This window comes from Berghia stephanieae, chromosome 5 (genome assembly GCF_034508935.2).
Source record: "Berghia stephanieae isolate SIO BIC M18660-M18661 chromosome 5, UCSD_Bste_1.3, whole genome shotgun sequence".
NCBI lineage: Eukaryota > Metazoa > Mollusca > Gastropoda > Nudibranchia > Aeolidiidae > Berghia > Berghia stephanieae.
In genome coordinates this window covers 32,215,252-32,235,251 of record NC_088364.1, presented here as the reverse complement: position 1 = coordinate 32,235,251, position 20,000 = coordinate 32,215,252, and the positions used below count along the sequence as shown (strand labels likewise).

The 20,000-nt window shown below is 35.5% G+C and overlaps 1 protein-coding gene across 8 annotated transcripts in view; it reads right to left on the bottom strand.

The window, feature by feature from the left end:
• The window catches only part of LOC144972762 (coiled-coil domain-containing protein 154-like), a 105,159-nt gene that overhangs the window by 8,028 nt on the left and 77,131 nt on the right, over positions 1-20,000 (bottom strand). For 5 of the 8 annotated variants that reach the window (XM_078914370.1, XM_078914369.1, XM_078914368.1 and 2 more), the window contains 5 exons: positions 16,838-16,957; positions 12,876-12,952; positions 10,102-10,192; positions 7,942-8,028; positions 5,926-7,168 (listed from right to left, as the gene is read on the bottom strand). In XM_078914370.1, coding sequence (XP_078770496.1) covers positions 5,960-7,168; positions 7,942-8,028; positions 10,102-10,192; positions 12,876-12,952; positions 16,838-16,957 — 1,584 coding nt within the window. In that variant the 3' untranslated portion in view covers positions 5,926-5,959. The remainder of the gene's footprint in view (positions 1-5,925; positions 7,169-7,941; positions 8,029-10,101; positions 10,193-12,875; positions 12,953-16,837; positions 16,958-20,000) is intronic. The other 3 variants (XM_078914373.1, XM_078914372.1, XM_078914371.1) reach the window with 1 other exon arrangement.

The following is a 20,000-nucleotide window of genomic DNA, read 5'->3' as shown; positions in this document are numbered from 1 at the left end:
TTTTTGCCATCCGCGTTTGTGAGTTGTTCTCACTATACTGTATTAACCAGACTATAAAAGTTCATGGTTACACAGAGTTTGTGTGTTGGTCCGTTATACTTCCGGATGGCAATGTTGTGAACTCCTTGGCCAAGCGCATTCTATCTATTGCCAAACCGCAGGTCGTCGATCTATTTAATTACTTCAACAACAGTTCTAATGCAGCCAATCATAAGAGGAGCTTATCTTAATCTAAATTGATGAACCTTAATCATCAATTGTGATATGTTACTTATTTAATAATATAAACATGATATGGTATATATATATATATATATATATATATATATATATATATATATATATAATAACATACATAATATAATATATATATATATATATATATATATATATATATATATATATATATATATATATATATACAGATATATGTTTAAACTTATTTTATATATTTTGACATACGTAGCCGTTATAAATAAACTATATATGATATAATGATATTTAATGTATTATTCACATTAAAAATATAATCAAAATTGGATATGTACTAGTAGAAGTTTCCGTATGCATCACAATCTTGAACCCGTGTGCGTTGAGAACAGGCTCAAAACAAACCAAATAATAATTTTAAAACAGCAAGAGCGCAAGAAAACCTTTATTATCACCATCATATAATTTCAAATTCATTATTTCTCATTTATATTCTTAAATATCCGTGTTACATACTGGTTATCTAGATAATACCTGGATTGGTATGACTGGCGAAATACATGCTATACCAGGTTTGATTTATAAAAATATTTATCTACATTGTGTAAACTAGATAGCATTATGTGTGTCAACCACGTTTAAGTTTTTCTGAATAATCATTAACAAGATACATGTTTAAATTTATTTTATATATTTTGACATACGTAGCCGTTATAAATAAGCTATATATGATATAATGATATTTAATGTATTATTCACATTAAAAAATATAATCAAAATTGGATGAGAAATTTGGTTCGCATGGAGACTTATTTAAAATGCAGGAGAAGAAAAAGAGATAGCTTCAAAATGTTATTTACTAAAAAGATGACAGAAAGGGATGTGGGGAAGGGGGAGGTATATAAATTCAAAGCCATAGAAAGGAAGAAGGGAAGAAGTAAGTGGAAACGACAAAGGCGAATAAGGGGGTAAAGGTGAAAAGGAGGTTGGGGGGGGGGGGGGGTTGGGGCGTATGGTATGGATGACTTCAAATCTAACTTAGGAAAGTGTTAGTATATTGATTAAAAACAAACAAAGCATATTTGCACAGATTAATATTCCAAGATGTTATATTAGGTTTTGACAATAAACTTATCTTGGCGTGATTGAAATAGTCGTCGATATTCCATATAAAATCGACAAACGGTTATTGAGGTTGTGACAAAATATCACATCAATTGCACGTTGCAAACAAAGATTTTAGTGTCTGGATTTAAAATGATGTATTGATGTTTTTATTGGGTTTTTTTGTATTGGCTGAGTAAGGATTTTGAGTCCGTGTTTGGTATTTAAGTTTGTCCTTTCTTGAAGCTCTTACATTCATTTTAGTAGTACACAAGTGGAGGACCCGCAATATTTGGAGAGAAATAAAGGCTATTTGGAACAGATGGTCATCTTTTATGCTTATTATACTACTGTATTGCATTTTTTTTTTTAAATTGCCTGTAATTCTGTGCTGGATGATAAAAATTGTATATTGGCTTTAAGGAGCAATGTTGATCCTCAATCCTATTTTTAAAATGAATAGATTACCATTACTTGATAGTATCAAGAGAGAATTAAAATAATTATTTATCAATTTTTGTTGTGGATATGCCAGAATTGTGTAGAATTAATTATACTTGCAAGGAAAGTCAAACGTCAAAACGGATTGAGTATTACGAACTAGCAGATTTTCTTCGCATTAATTTGAGGCCACGGATGATAGAATTAGCCTGAATTTAAAAAAAAGGTTTGCAAGTAACCCACATATCAGTTTGTGAAAATTGTTTATATTTTTTAGATTTGTCAGTCATTCTGTGCCTTATGATAAAAACTTTACATTGGCTGTTGAGAACAATGTTGATCCCCAGCACTATTTTTAAAAATAATAGATTACTTATGTTTTACAGCCCACAGCTTTGGGCAGCTTTGTATTCACAACGATTTTAATGACTAATTTTATTGAGTTATGAAAATAAGTTTGATTTTAATTTCTCAAAGTTGAGATATGGCAAATTATGATGAAGAAACTGATAACCTTGTATTTTTTTAATAGCCAAGAGTAAATAGTTTGCTTTTTTTGTTTGTTTGTTTGCTTGTTTTTGCTTTGTCAAGGGGTTGTTGGCTTTTTGCTTTTTGTTTGTTTGTTTTTTTTTTGTCTTTTTTGTTTTGTATGTTTTGACATTCGTATTAAAAAAATAATCGATTGTAACTTTTATTTGAACCTGAATCACAATCTTAAAAATAAAATCAAACTTCATCGACTATTTAGTAAAACAAACATTTTGTATAACAATCACCTCGTACTATTTCTACTGAACTTGATCAAACAATGTTTTGGACAAAAAATGAGTTGATTCTGTAAAGATTTAGCCTTATATCGGATTAAAACAGGATTAAAGCAACAAAAAACATCACGGACCATCTCAAACAAAAGGCTTAAAGACATTCATAAAATAAAAAATAAATAATTATGCCTTTTCCGCCACGACATCATAAGACATCGTCGCCTTGGCATTCCATAAGGATTATAGATAACTCATCAAACAAGATGTCTGATGTCAACAGAAATCACCCATGTTGTCCAAGTGAGCAAATTGGGGGTCAATAATCTTGCTCAAGGAAAAAAACGAAAGTGTCGAACCCGGGTCCTTCCGGGTCACATAAAATAAAGGTTAGAACAATAATTTTCACATCCTTCTGAATTTACGACCAAATGTTCCGTCTCTATGGATGAAATATCCAATTATACCAAGTACTAAAATGAAAATCTTGGGAAACATTTAAAGGTTTGAAAATAAGTGAATTTGTTATTCGAATTTTGTATTATAACTAAAACATTCTTTTGTTCTTAGCTAGATATTTATTTAATACATCACGAAGACTCGGATGAGCCTGTAATTAAAGAATCGGTACATTATAGCCCTTTGGGAGGACAATGTGTAAAAGGAATGGTTATGTATTAATCCACATAAGACAGTGTGAATGATTGTTAATTCGTTTCTCTATAAAACCATATAATCGTGAGTACTTTGTTAACACACCTGTTATCATAATGTAAGAGGTTAAGTGAGGTCATTTTTACATAGATTCAGTAGATAATTCACATTTTGTGCATAATATGCAATAATGAATTACTGAAATCGAAGCTTGAATTATTAATGAAAATAAGGAAGAATATTATCTTAACGTAGCTGCTGTTTTCCAAACGATTCAATTTTTAATTCAAAGGTGATTTTCAAATGTCTGCATAATGTATACTATACAAGATTGAAAACGCACCACAGCTATCGGTTTTTATTTCTAGTTATATGTCACTATTTTTTATTAAAAACTTTATGGTTCTATGAAAGTTAATTTTATTAAGATATGCAACACTTTATGATTTAGTCTTTGCATCTACAGAAAAATAAAAAGATGACTCAAAAGAGTCAAAATTGTGAAAAATAGTGCGATACATATCGGAATCATCCGGAGAATTGTTTTGATTTTTGGATTTTACCAAAAATCACCACGTTTTACATCAGTATATGTATCCATGAAAACATGACGACGAAAAATTGTCTTCTTGAGTATAAATACTAGAATTTTGATGCTGCATTGTCGGAATTCATTTGGTCACTGCTGAATCTCTACAACGATACCAAGACTTTCAGAGGCCCAGAGGAATTTAGATATTGACATGAGATTTGCTGGTCTGACTTATCGTCAAATCAGTGAGCGTCTTGAATGCAGTCAAAACACAGTCATTCGTCTATGTCAACGGGATGAAGCTAATGGTACCAGTAAATATCGCAATGGACGTGGAGCTAGAAGAAAAACTGACGAAAACCAAGATACTGAGGACTGCCAGTCTTCCCAAAACAACCCTTTCACGTCAACAACAACCGTTACAGGGCAATACAACCTACCCCACAGACTGTGAGAATGCGATATAAGGCGGATGGGTTGAAGTGCTGTCGACCATAACATGGATAAGTCCTCACTCAGCAATATATGAGCCCATTAACATCGCCAGTTGTTCGAACTCCAATGGAACACAGTCGTTTTTAGAGACGAGAGTCTTTTCAATATGTCCCAGTCTGACGGACGAATCCGTATTTGGAGAACATTTTCCACTTGTTTCCCAAGAATAGAACATCGTGGAAGTTGAACCATTCGGTGGATGCAACGTTATGGTTTGGAGTAGCATAAGCACCGATACCAAAACCCCTCTCATTGCCATCAAGGGAAATTTCAACGCAGAACGTTACTTGACCGAGGTGCTGGCTACTCAATCGTGGCGACTCAATTCCAACAAAATGCCGCATCCATATTTTAAGAAGACAAATCCCGCCCTCATACGCCACGTATCGGTAGTGATTACCTCGAGGAAAACAAGATAACTGTGCTCCCATGACCAGCCGGATCACAAGGCCTCTCACCGATTTAACACCTTTGGGACATTCTTGGTCGGCGTGTGAAGGCGAGACAACCAGAGAAAAATGAAATAATGAGTGATGTATTGGTCGAGGGGTGGAATGCTTTCCCACCAGAGACAATTCGGAACCTCATTATTCCAATGAGAAGTCGTGCCCGACATGTTCTCGAGGCAAATAACGGAAACACCCGGTACTAATACGATCGAAAGAACACAACACTTTATTATTTCCTATATAATCATTGTTGTGCTCTCAATTATTTCCGATTCATCCTCTATGTGTCAATAAAATCATGAAAACTGCTCTAATTGATGCATGTCTTACATCATTTGAAGTGGAAAGAGTTGTTCTTTATGTTTGTTGAAATTGCATTTTACAATTTTTATGTTTTAATTGGGTTATTGCTCTTTGAAAAATGGTGCGTGTTCAATCTTGCCTAGTATATTTATATATTAAATTTTACTCCATATAAGATATCATTGAGTGGTTTCCAACAAAGCCATATGACATGTTGTATTTAATGGACGAACAAGTTATCATAGTTGAAGGTTACGTAATGTCCTTTTTAATGAAATTAATTGTAAGGATTTGTTTATGTCTTATACACAATAATCAGTAAATAATTGCTGAAATCTAACCCTATGAAGTTTGTCTATCTTTTTTTTTAAAGCCATATCTTAAATTATCTCTTCTCCAAAGCTTTTCCATTCTTAGCTCAAAAGTGATTTAAATTGTTAGTATATTATATTTATATATTGGTTTAAAAATATGATTTTATGACATGCACGCACGCATCGTTTTTGATTGTTGTTAGGCCATTGCAGAGTGTCGATAGCGATTCATAAACCATTTTACGGTTTGTCTTCTCTCTCACTGCCATCACCACCATTGTGTCATTATTATTGATATAAGATAAGTCATAATGAGAACCTGAAACAATGATAATATCATATTACCATATACAAGACGATTCAATGAAATATGAACTCTTTCATAAGCACTAAATTTCAGCACTTACTTGATTGTATAATTTATTATATTGCCACATAACAATAATGTGCTTCGGTTATCAATATAAGTTCACATCTTTTTGAATCACCCTGTAGTAGGTAAAAGATTGCATCAGAGAGGAAACAACCTTAACCACACTACGATAGTATCATAATGAAAGTGAGAGTGACACGCCATTCCGTTTTAAATATTAGCAGTGAAACACCAATCACCAGTGATGTTTGAGTTAAAAGAATGTCAGTTTCGAACTCGTCATATCTACCTGCTATCCTTGCGACTTCGTCCAAACTGTCTTACTACACCTCTGCTAATATTTGTTCAGCAGAGCGAACATTCTGCTCTCTGTCGCTCTCAGTCTGTTCTCCTCCTTCCTTGTTCTTATCATCAATGTTATCCACTGTTTCATCATCCGTTGGAGTAGCACGCTGCCATGCTAATCTTCCTGTCACGGGTTTATCATCCTGAGGAGTTTCTTTACCTGCGTTCTTTCTGCTCTGGTTGGATTTTCTGCCATCCGGCGTGGCTGGTTGCCACTCAAGAGTATTTTTCATAGGGCTTTTTGGTTTCTCTGATGGACTGTCTGGTATCTTTGGTGACTTGGCATCATTATTTGGCGTCTTTGGGGCACTATGAGGAGTATTTTTGCCATTATTTGGTGTCTTTGGGGCACTATGGGGAGTATTTTTGCCATTATTTGGTGTCTTTGGAGCTATTTTTGGAGAATCTGCACCATCATTTGGCATTTTCGTGGAGTTTGTTGGTGACCGTCCACCATTGGCGGGCGACTTAGGTGCATTATTCGGTGTCTTTGTACCATTGTTTGGCCCATTCACGGGTGTGGCTCGTGTGTTATTTGAAGTCATCACTTCTGTGGGTTGAGGTGACCAAGTAATTGCTGACTCATTTTCAGCGAAGTCTATTCCTGGATTTGGAGCTCCTTTGAGAGAAGCGCTTTGGGCTTTGTCGACAGGACTATTTCCTAAAGAGTTGTTTCTTGTGACGGCTCTCTCTGGTGTTTTTGCTTTATCTGGTGACGCGTTCTGACTGCGCTGACCCTCATTCGTTGGAGGTGAATCAACCCCATTGCCAAAAACCTTTTCATTCTTATCATTCTGCCCGTACGCCACAGTATGCAATAAATTCCAAGCCTCCTCGTCATCTTTCTCCGAGACTGTTTCCAAAGGAGTTCTTCCAGTTTGTGCCCCGCCACTTGGAGTTTCCTCTTCTGGTATTCCATTTCTGTTTCGGGAATATTGAGCGGCGTAACCGTTGGGATCAGCGGATTCCCTTAAGTTGGGAGTTCTGGTTGTCGGTTGTCGAAGTGAGCTACGCCCGTAGGGAATATCCTGTGTTATGTCGTGGCGCATAAAGTCTTCCATTTCAAAGGCAGCATCTAAGTCGTTTCGCATGTACATGGGTACAGTTGAGTTGACAGCAGATGTCATACCGGCAGTGCTCTTCAAACGGTTTATTTGAATTTGAAGATCTTCTAAACCTTCTAAGCGCTGAAATCAAGATTTATGGGGGAAATGGCAATTGTGAAAAATTGCAATTGAATTGAGTTATAAATTTATCAAGATGAAGTAATGGCAATGAACAATTCTAAACACATATCATAACAAAAAAATCACTAGATTAAACATCGCTTATTCCAAAGCAGCAGTGACATTCAAGCATTTTAAGGATAAATCAAAGCATGGAAACACAATCATTTCAAAATATGAAAATCCATTGTTAGAGGGTAATATGAAATAAAAGAAGCAAATAATAAGCTTGCATGAGCAGAAAAAACTCCACAATTCTTGGATATAAGAAGCATATGTTTTACTTAAAATATAAAAAAAACCATTGGTTGGTTGGGGAAGGGGGAAGCGAAAGTTAGAATTATATCTAACATTGTAAAATCACGCTGTAATAGTTCTAGTATTGAATAGACTGCTAAGTACATTTCGGTCAATTAGCAGTGATATAAAATGTAAAAAAAGATGACCTTAGGCATGTAGACGCTATCGGAAATATAACAATATCTAACACAAAGACCAACATCAATGACAATTAGAGCCATCAAAACAACATCGTTTACTCGCATCAAGGCAATTTGGGTTAGAAAAGAATTAATTAATTAGTTCAATTGTGACTTTGGTAGCCGTCGAGTAAATTTACTTTCAAAAGGCTTGCGGAAATTGCATTCTTCTCAATGAGGACCCGTGATGGTATTCCACGTTTGTAAATAATTAGCACTGACAAAGAAAGAATATTATTCAGGGTCAATACTCACAAGTTTCTGTTCCGACTGTATCTTCATTCCAACCACTGTTTTCACTGTCTGGATCGATTCCGCCAGTTTACGAATAGAGGCTTGAGTCTGAAATACAATCAATATATAAATATTTTATCGCTAGATAAAAAAAATTAAAACACACACACACATATATATCACGTGACACACCTGGTCAATCCGGTATTATGTCGGAAAGAGCTAAGTGAAGAAAATAAAATGTATAGTAAAATAAAGGGAGTAAAAATGACTCAAGTAAAAGCTACAACACAGAGTAAACAACTTTTCGGCCTTTTGCCTTTCGGGTAAAAGTAAATAAGAAAAGGAAATATATTATCCTTTAGTTGCATAATGGTTAATAAATGCGAAAAAAAAAGGGGGGGGGGGGATAACAATATAGATATAAATTTGTGTGTGTGTGTGTGTGTGTTTGTGTGAGTGTGTGTGTGTGTGTAAATTTTGGTAAATGAAGAAAACAGTTTAAAGCAAATTTGATGGGAATAACACAGATGGACAGGAATTGCAAGCCTTGACTGGCAACCTGTCTAGTAGAAGGAAACTGGGGCAAAAAACCCAACGCTACTGCCCTGTGAACAAGTCTCGAATAACTAAAGGTTACTGGAAACATATTCTACCAGAGCTATTACTGCTCTGTGAAGAAGTCTTGCATGACAAAAGGCTAAGGAAGCACATCCTAGCAGGGCTACTGCCTGTGAACAAGTCTTAAACGACTAAAGCCGATGGAAGCACATCCTGGCAGAAAAGCAGGTCAAAGTCCCTGGGCAGAAAGGCGCAAATATCCCGTACAGGCAAAACTGTCGAACCCGATAACTTCTGGTGACATGCATGTTGGCAAGATACGCCTTGTAAAGCTCTTTGAGCATGTATAGTGGATATTGCACTATACAAAAGTTCAAGTTTTAATAATGGCGACGGGCTGATGTTATTTGATTTTTGGAACAGCGGACAGTCACGTGAGTACTTTTAATAACACCAGCCTTTTTTACACAGTGAAATATTTTTAAAATGTGCACAACCGAATTTTACAAGGAGTCCAAAACCAATAAAAACACTGAACATGTAGGGTGAGACAAGATGCCTCTCAAGCGCTTATTTCTTTTCGATAAAGACAACGCCTTTAACCAGTTAACTGCCGTACTCTGGGAAGACACCTCGCGAGGTCCCAGGTTTGAGAGTTGTCTGGATATTAATTTGTACAAAAACCGTTGTTGCTGTTTTTCGTGGATTTTTTATTATTATGACAACTCCGATCAAATCTCTGATAAACTAAGGTCATATTGATTAATTTTTTTTTGTAAGAGCAATAGTAACCTCCACCTGATTAAATTTTGTAACAAAAAGCATTTTGAAAATATGCAACCCTAATCCTTCTGCTTCTTGTACAGTCATCAGTATCGTCATCGTTATTACTATTATCACCACCATCGCCATCATCATCATTATCATCATTATCATCATCATCATCATCATCATCATCATCATCATCACCTCCATCATCATCACCATCATCATCATCATCATCATCATCATCATCATCATCATCATCATCATCAGCAGCAGCAGCAGCAGCAGCAGCTGCAGTATCATCATCATCATCATCATCATCATCATCATCATCATCATCATCATCGTCGTCATCGTCGTCGTCACCATCATCATCATCATCATCATCATTATCATCGTCGTCGTCACCATCATCATCATCATCATCATCATCATCACCATCATCATCATCATCATCATCATCATCATCGTTGTCGTAGTCGTCGTCGGAATAATTGTCGTCGTCAACAGCAACAAAATAACAACATTAATAATAATAATAATAATAATAATAATAATAATAATAATAATAATAATAATAATAATGATAATAATAATAATAATAATAATAATAATAATAATAATAATAACACATTACCACTACTAACATCACCATGGTGGTCATCACAAAAGTAAAGAAAACCGATGGTTACATCAATTTTAAAATAATAATAATAATAATAATATGAAAAATAAAACAAAAACGACTTATACTTCGTAAAAAACAAAAGAACCCCCCCCCCCAAAAAAAATAAAAAAAATAAACAACAACAACAACAAATAAAACCAAAATACCCTTCTACTCAATGGTCTCACCTCTTGCAAATCTTGCATTGTGGGTGCCTCCGGTTGTCGTTTGTTTTTCAGTAAGGACAGCTCATGCTTTAAGTATTCGATGTCTCGAATCCTGGAATAATCAACAATATTATCGTGTATTCAAGACCGCCACCAAAAAAAAGAGAGATCTTAGTTATTGCATTTAGTAACTGGCTCTAAACTATCGGAACAATGGCGGACGCCCTTATGAAATGTTTCTCCGACGAGCATAAAAGCGTATCCAGAGGAAAAAAACATTATAAATCTGATCATGTTTTGACTTTTACACATTCTGATCACAAGACATATGAAAAGTTCTAGCCAGCATGAAGAATAAAAAGTATCAATTTTCTTTGTTTAGAACCACGATGCCCGCTGTTGGTGGACAACGTGACATCAGACTATTGAATCCAATAGACACCTAGATAACCACGCCTCTCGGATAGTCGTCATAATGTAAACAATGACAGTGATTGGTAAACTACATAGTTTTTACAATCAAGGATATGTGTCTAAGCAAAATTCCCACTTTTCTACTGCTTGAGCAATATAACCAACACAGAAAACTACGTGTAAACTTAAACGTGTATTATCGTGTGATGACTAGTCACCCATTTAGCGGTATAGAAACCTTAACAATGATCAAGGAGAAGTCGAATTCATTCACGTTACTGTTTATAAACAACTAATTATGTATGTCCGAACGCGTGTGGAGGTGTGTCACAAATTCTATGCTTTGATTGGTAAAAAAAAAAGTACTGGTTAATTTCTACTCCCTACGAAAACTCGAAATGGATGATCTATATCACCTTTACATGTGCTCGAAGTTATTGATCACAGTTTATGACATAAAATGTGCCCAAAATGACCCATATTGTGAAAAGTGTTCACAGCTATCGAAATATCCAATATCACGATTGGTCATTTTGCTTAGCTTGAAACCGGGTATGTTTACAACTTTCATAATTAAAGCAGTGATTTTATACGTATTTAGAAATATCCAATCGTTGGGCAGCAACAAATTAAATCATGTCATTCATTATTTGGACGAAAACTTGAATATAGATCGCTCCCATTATGTGTGTGCTTTGCTTGATTTGTGGCATGTTACTCACTCTCGTACCGACTGGTTCCTGATTCGAGTTCCGCTATGAATGATGTTGATGATGATGGTGATGATGATGATGATGATGATGATGATGATGATGATGATGATGATGATGTGATGTTGATTATGATGATGATGATGTGTCGACGATAAGAAGGAGGATGAGGAGGAGGAAGAAGAAGAAGAAGAAGAAGAAGAAGAAGAAGAAGAAGATGATGATGATGATGATGATGATGATGATGATGATGATGAAGATGATGATGAAGAGGAAGAAGGGGGAGGAGGAGGACGACGTCGACGATGATGATGATAATGATGATGATGACGAAGACGACGTTGATGCTGATGGTGATAATGATGATGATAATGATGATGATGACGAAGACGACGACGACCTTGTCATTGTTGTTTTATCCTTCGCATCGCTGTTGTTGACGTAGCCGTCGTCGGCGTCAATCATCAATAATTATGTTGTTATATAGAACGAAGTGTTAATGTTTATGACACATTCTGTCTACATAAATTTATAATATTATGTTCATGTTCATGTCCATTAATGCTGCGAACTTAGCTAAAAACTCACAACATCCGCCAGCCGGATATAACGTATCAACACACAACACAGTGTGTAACCTGAAACGTTTATAGATGCTGTTCGCTTGGATACGAAACTCACAACATTGACATTCTGATATATAACGGACCAACGCACAAAACGCTGTGTTACATTTAACGTTAGATGACGTCACTCTGGTCTTTTTCATGTTTTCTTTTTTTGCCATACATGTTTATGAGTAATTCTCACTAAACTGTATTAACCAGACTATAAAAGTTCATGGTTACACATAGTTTTGTGTGTTGGTCCATTATACTTCCGGATGGCAATGTTGTGAATTTCTTAGCCAAGCGCACACCATCTATAGATGGTTCGAAGATGATGTCACTCAGGTCTTTGTTATTGTTTTTTTTGCCATCCGCGTTTATGAGTAATGCTCACTGAACTGTATTAACCTCACTATAAACGTTCATGGATACACACAGTTTTGTGTGTTGGTCCGTTATACTTCCGGATGGCAATGTCATGAGCTTCTTAGCCAAGCACATACTATCTAACATTGCCATACGGAAGTATAACGGACCAACACACAAAACTATGTGTAACCTAGAGCGTTTATCGTCTAGTCAACACAGTTTAGTGAGAATTAATCATAAAACGCGGATGGCAAAAAGCAATAACAAGGGTAAGACACTCGCTTTCGGATCGGAAGGTCCTGGGTTCGAATCTCGCTCGGCGCATAGTTGAGTCCTTGGAAAAGACTCTTTACTCACAACCTCTCACCGTACTCGTGTGTAAAATGAGTACCTGGCCGTTAACAGCGTTGTCTCTGTCCGAAAAATTGTAATATCGCTTAACAGGCGTCATGTCCCGTCCTAAATATTAAGTGTTGCTGTTAGCCAGGGACCCCTTGTGAAGCGCTTTGAGCACGTTAAGTGGACATCGCGCTATATAAAAGTTAAATCTATTTTATTTAGTGAGAACTACTCATAACTATGACTGGCTAAAAGCAACAATACAAGAGATAAGTGACGTCAATTTCGTCCTATCTTTTCCATCATATTGGTATAAATTATACATATTTATATTGTTTTAATAATATCTACTGACCTGGCATCAGCCTCTGTTGTCACTCTGGAATCAACTTCAGACTTCAAAAGTTTGTATTTTTCTTCCACAGCATAAATCTGTAAAATGCAGATACAACTAAATGTTTAATTATATTCAAATCTTTTATAATTTGTTTCAATCCAAATGTGAAACATCTTTTAAATGTCTACCTTCGAGACGACGAAAAAAAAAAATTAAAGAAATCAACGCTTACAGCGAAATGGTGATTTAATGTGACTCGCATTCTATTTCTGAAGTTCAAATTATATCAGCTTAACTGAAAAATAGCAATATTAAGAGCAAAAATGTAAAGTAGACCTAAATTATTATTTCAGAGTGTCATTTTAATCATTGAACATTTTATATATAAAATGGTTTAAGGACATACTATTACGATATTGAATTTAAAGCAATGCCAAATAGCAAATCAGGATACATCTCATTATCATTTTTCGCCGTCTTGTACAACAATGTCAAATTTCAGTACAGAAACGGGAGTGGAGCAGGCACGGGGTCGTGGATAGCTCAAACGATAGAGTCACGATCTCCCTCCCCGGCCAGGAGGAGTTGTCGTACTAGTAAGGTCGCGGGTTCGAGCGCCCATCGCCGCCGCGAAATTGTTATTCTCTGTTGTCTTCTGGTACTTTCCTACTCGCTTCATTTCAAATTTCAGTAGCACTGTATGGTTGTCTCCAAAGCCCTTCTCAATGTTGAAATGAAATTCCAAACGTCATTTAACTTTAATAGCGCAAAAAGACTTTGGCGGCTTCTATTGAAGCATTACAATCTAAAAAAAAAAAGCGGGATATAATTTATGTTAACTGCCGTACTCTGGAAAAACGCGTATTTAAAAATTTGAACAGAATACTCATCCTTCGAACTTTTACGTCGATTTACGTAATTGACCCTCATCTTGGCAAATAACTCAAACCTGGGACCTCGCAATGTTTAAATAGGTACTTTCCAAATTACGGTAGTTGACTGGCTGAAAGAAATGTTATCACGCAGTTAAATCACCAGTGCAATTTTAATCACCATGCATAATGAGAATGCTAAACAAGGTAACGGTACATATTCAAGGATTCACAACTGAAAGTGTTTATTTCAAAAATAAATTTAGAATTTTAATTGCTGGCATTTAGAACAGATCTACATTATAAATGAAATATCGTTTCGAGAGAAGAAAAAAAAAACAACAATTATATCTATTTGAAAAGATTTTTTGTCTAAGAAAATAAATAGATAAAGAAAGAAAGGGGGAAAAAAAGGAAAGAAATAAAATGATCAATTATATACCGCATTCCCATGGGTTTGGGCTCCACAATGCGCTTCATTTTGATGAAGTTCGTTTTAATCGATCGATGTCTGAAGGACGACTTTTCTGTGCAAAATTTTAATAACGTGTTTTTAGAGTACATTTGTATTCTTCCCCGCGTTTCAAAATAACTTACTATTGAATCGGTACCTGTTTATGTCGAATGTTACAAAAACGACTTTAACAACTTTACGTATTAAATAATGGTTTTATAGAAAAAGAGAAAAATGATCATCACAATACAATATTATAACTCATCTCTTTTTTTTTTTTAATTTAACTGTAATGGATAGTATATTTATCTGAATTCACAATTGCTTTCTTCCGTCATCAATCTACACGAGCTCTATATTATTTTCTCTTCTCAGTTGTTTGTTTTGTCTGTCTTCATCTCATGACTACATTCCCAACCCCACAAGAGGTGTATGTATTAAAATCCCATTTATCTGGCTATTCATCTTTTATTCATGATTATAAAGAGTTGTCGGGTACTTTTCCTTTTTGTCCATGATAATCGGGTTGACTTCAATCAATCTTTTTTTTCTACACAAAAAGGGACGTGAGAATGTAAATACTGTACAAAATGTTTTTGAAGATAGGTTAAAGTGGAATTAAAGAGGAAATCGGGTCTGGGTGTATTGTTGAAGGACGATAATACCAACATTACAACAAATAGAGAAAATTCTTTGAATGATTATTTTTCATCCGTGCTACAAAAATCTCAAATTGTAATCAATATGAATCTCCTGAATAGAGCTAGTTTACGTATAACAAAAAAAAATGATAGATTTGTAAAATTGATGAATCTCGATGTATTCTAAACGCATGGGACCTGACTCACTTCATCCACCTTTACTAAGAGAAGTGTGCATTGAAATGGATTATAAGTCCTTTCTATCTGTAATATTACCAGACGATTGGAAACAAGCTAATGTTGCGGTTGGTTATAAAAAGGGCAACAGAATGTATGTTGTCCATTAGTCTGAAATAATAATAATAATAATAATAATAATAATGGTATAGATTTGTAGTGCGCCAAACATCCCTTCATCAGGAGGGCTCTGGGCGCATAACATAGATTAACTTAATCATGAAGCCCTAACACAGTACACGAACAACGCTAATTATACACATAATTAAATGCATTCATTGCAAAAATATGGAATCAATTCTCAAGGATTGTATTACTGAACTTCTTGATATTCACAAATTATAGAGCGATATTTAGCATAGTTTTCGAGAAAGAAGGTCATTCAATACACAATAATTATGTCATTCGTGACAATTATCCTTATAAGTCATAAGGAACGACTGTTTGTAAGCATTGATTCAAGAATATGGCAGTGGATATGCATTTTCCTTTCTTCCGTGTTTTTTTCCTATGTGTTAATAGCGATGGTGGTGGTTCCTGGTCGGTCCTTGAACAACACAATTAATAAGCTTTTGCGTCATTCTCCGTTCAATAAGAGGGGTCCAGTTTTAATGCCTCATCGTGTCTTTTACACTGTGTTGTCGTCGGTTGTAGTCATTACAGACAAATTGACAGGCCCCTTCTTTCAGTCATTCCTCTTATTGATCAATGTTGATGTAATCTGCTGCTGCTGTCTCTAAAACAGGTCTTACAAATACTTTGTATCACTTTTTTTTCATAGCGTGCGCCTATGTGGTCTAGTGGTATGACACTCGCTTTCGGATCGGAAGGTCCTGGGTTCGAGCCTCGCGCTCGGCACATAGTTGAGTCCTTGGAAAAGGCTCTTTACTCACATTCTCTCACCGTACTCAGGTGTAAAATGAGTACCTGGCCGTTAACAGCGTTGTCTTTGTCCGAAAAATTGTAATATCGCCTAACAGGCGTCATGTCTCGTCCTATATGTTAAATGTTTCTGTTGACCAAGGACCCCTTGCAAAGCGCTTTGAGTACATTTAGTGGATATTGCGCTATATAAAGCTCAATTTTACTTTAATTTTTTTTCTTTTACTCTTGTGGGGGATGCTGATATGTTCCAACGTAGAAAGCTTATGGTGTTACTGGCTGTGTTGCATATATTTTCAATATGGGGGTTATGCAATAATATCATGTTATGTAATAAATTTGAATTGATGATAGATGAAATAGCAATAAAGTAGAGCGCCCATCACCCCCCCCCCCCCCCACACACACACACACAGACATACACTTTAAAGATTGCAAGATGGAATATGTGACAATCCTTTTCTTATTCTTCCACCTTACTCTGTAATATTATGATGATGATACTGTGAATTTTGCTGATGAATGTCACAATGATGATATAATGCATCGTAAAAAAGTGATAATTGTCGCGGTGGTTGTCGTGATGATGATGATGATGATGATGATGATGATGATGATGATGATGATGATGATGATGATGATGATGATACTGATAGTGATAATGATGGCGATAATGATGAAAAGGATGGCAATTATAACAATGACAGTATAATTAATAATGGAAACGGTCATTATACAAGATAACAACAACAGAAAGAAGAACAAGTTTGATGTGATAAATGATGAGGATAAAAATATTTCTTATTCACATTAATCCTCTAAGATGAAGAATAATCCGACGTAAATCCGGAATATTTCACATCTCGGGATTCCTGCCCTGCCATTGTTACTTACATCATTGGGGAGAGTTTGAATACTGGTGTTGAGCTCTCTAATGGTTTGGCTGGTCACGTCCTGCCAAAGGGAGATGGACTCGACTTTTTCCCGAAGGTTCTGGGCTAGAATGGCAGTAGCCTGTCAAGAAAAGAGACATTTGATGAATGAATATAGGACAATGCATCGCTTTATATTTTCATCTGCAGTCTTCCTCGGTTGTCGAGATATCTTCTTAATTCATTCTTTTATTTGGTTCACGTTGTCCGAAAACGTCTCAAAGTTAAATTTGATATCGATAAAACTTGAGTTTTAAACTGTCATACCACAAGACCACATAGCCGCATAAAACGCATGTACACGGCTTTGAAAAGGTATTAATCGTGAGTTTATTCAAAACATTGCATACTATGGTATCTCTTATAATTAATTTGAGAAGGTGAAAGTAAGTGTTCATTAGTCCAGAGTCCCGACGAAGTAGAAACTAATCATGTCTGCTCTAATTTATTTTTTTTGTGCTTCATTTTCTTTTCAAGGTCGAGTTAACAGTATAAATCTTAAAATTACAAACTGGGTTGTTGTTTTTAAATCAACAAACGCGAACCTAGAGGCAGACTAGACGATACTTAAATTTATTTTATTGTTGTTTTTAAAAATTACATTTCATTTTGAGTCATCTGAATGGGGACGCATTCTAATTGAGATATTTCAGTTCGAAAAAGACAAGACAACGCGTGATCAAGCTTTTTGCGTATATCTATCTATCTCTGTAAACGTACTAATGTTTTTGTTGTTTTTTATAAACGGGGCATAAAAATATGATTTGTGGCTTTGTTCTCAAACTGTCAGTTAGTCTTATAGGGTGGCCTAAATAAAATCGATTCAGTTCAGTCAGATTTTCCCAAACGTTCAAATATTTATTTGTCGAATGCACGTTACAGAAGTTTTCATGTTGTCGATCCATCGTGAGTGCGATCAATTGCAAAATATTTGAATTTCTTAAGAAGACAAAAAGTATGATATATATATATATATATATATATATATATATATATATATATATATATATATATATGGAGACGCTCTCTCTCTCTCTCTCTCTCTCTCTCTCTCTCTCTCTGTGTGTGTGTGTGTGTGTGTGTTTGTGTGTTTCTCTCTTTCTCAATTGCTCATACTCATATACAAACTATAACACAATACAAAACACCCATACACACATAATATATATATATATATATATATATATATATATTATATAGTAGAAGAGATAGATGAGAGATAGAGAGAGAGAGAGAGAGAGAGAGAGAGAGAGAGAGAGAGACATTAAGGACACGTGAGCTATGCCATAATTATTTATAACTTGTACCCTCACTTTCTAACATATTTTCTTCTTAAAAAAGCGTCCAAACCAAGTTGTTTCGTTCAGTACAGTCACAGTCAATGTTTCATTTCAACTCTTTTTAGCTTCTAAAAAAATCAAATCGCCTTTTTAAAAAAAAGTCGCATTGTAGAAAATGACGCGGTAACTAAAAACTCATAAAATGTATATCTATGTGTTGGCGAAAAGTATCTTCTATTTTACACAGGGAATCTCGACAGCTATAATTTGATTATAAATGACTAACTTTAATACTGATTCACAAACTCGACAAAATCCTCTCACAAGTATTCTATTAATAGTTGATTTCTGACTGATCACCTCAAAACGGTATTGTGTCAGGATGATATTATTGTTGAAAACTGAACTGTATACAAAAAAAATAGGAGGCCTTGATCATTTCATGTCCTTCCTTAAGAAGATTAAACACGGGTTCTTTAAGTATGGACAACTAAAATTTCATATTTTTAACATAGTTTTAACTTTTGATTCTCTTTTGGGCATCTGTTTCATATCCCATTGATACTGTTTTCTGGTGTAGGGTTACATTATAATAATTATAAATAAAATGACTTATTTCAGTTGAGGATTTAGATAGACGAATTGAATCATATCGTAAATAATAAATGAACTTAAAAAGACAAAACAGTGAAACATCGTTTACGTATTGACTCCTCCAAAACACATATTTAAATTGAAAGGGCAAAAGTGGTATCCGTATTAATGACAAATCTAACCCCTTAGACAGCATCAAATTGTAGTATTGTACACAACCAACTCCATACATCGATTATATAAGATCCATCCTTACGGCTAGAACTTTTCATATGTCTTGTGATCAGAATGTGTAAAAGTCAAAACATGATCAGATTTATAATGTTTTTTTCCCCTCTGGATACGCTTTTATGCTCGTCGGATAAATATTTCATAAGGGCGTCCGCCATTGTTCCGATAGTTTAGAGCCAGTTACTAAGTTACCATGCGTCATTACGAGGGAAGTGACGTTACGACTGTTGAAGCGTATTGTGGATAATGGACCACAACTCATGAAATCTGAGCGTGTAAACGAGGACTTTCAATCTCGTCCAACGGATATCCGCCCAAGCTCATGATATCAGGAGCCGCCCGATATTTTCCTGTCTTCGAGTTGACGGACCGTCGAGGTCTAGTGGGTGATTAGTTTTCACTGAAGTCCCTCTAACTTCAAACTACGGAAGGGGGGTCTCTCTATTGAGTGAGTGATGTTTACAGTACTATTGTAGTGGGTAGGAAACACACACGCACGCACACACACACACAACACACACACACACACACACACACACACAACGTTTTTCATGATTGACAACGGAAGTACAATGTCCCAGATCCGGCGCGGAGCAATAGGATTCAATAGTCTGATGTCACGTCCGCCCAGCAAACGAGCAGCTTGGTTCTTAACAAAGAAAATCTCTCCTTATTATTCTTGTCGCTGGCTCGAACTTTTTCACATGTCATGTGATCAGAATGTATAAAAGTCAAAACATGACCAGATTTATGTTTTTCTCCTCTGGATACACTTTTATGCTCGTCGGAGAAGTATGTCATAAGGGCGTCCGCCATTGTTCCGATAGTTTAGAACCAGTTACTAAGTTACTATGCGTCATTACGAGGGAAGTGACGTCCCGACTGTTGAACCCTATTAACTGGCCATGTACAAAAAGTCTGTACGTCATTACGATTTGAAATTGAAATACGAATGACAATCAGAATATTTCCTGTACCCTGTTTCGTCCCCTGGACTATTCATTTCCTGTATGGAAAGGC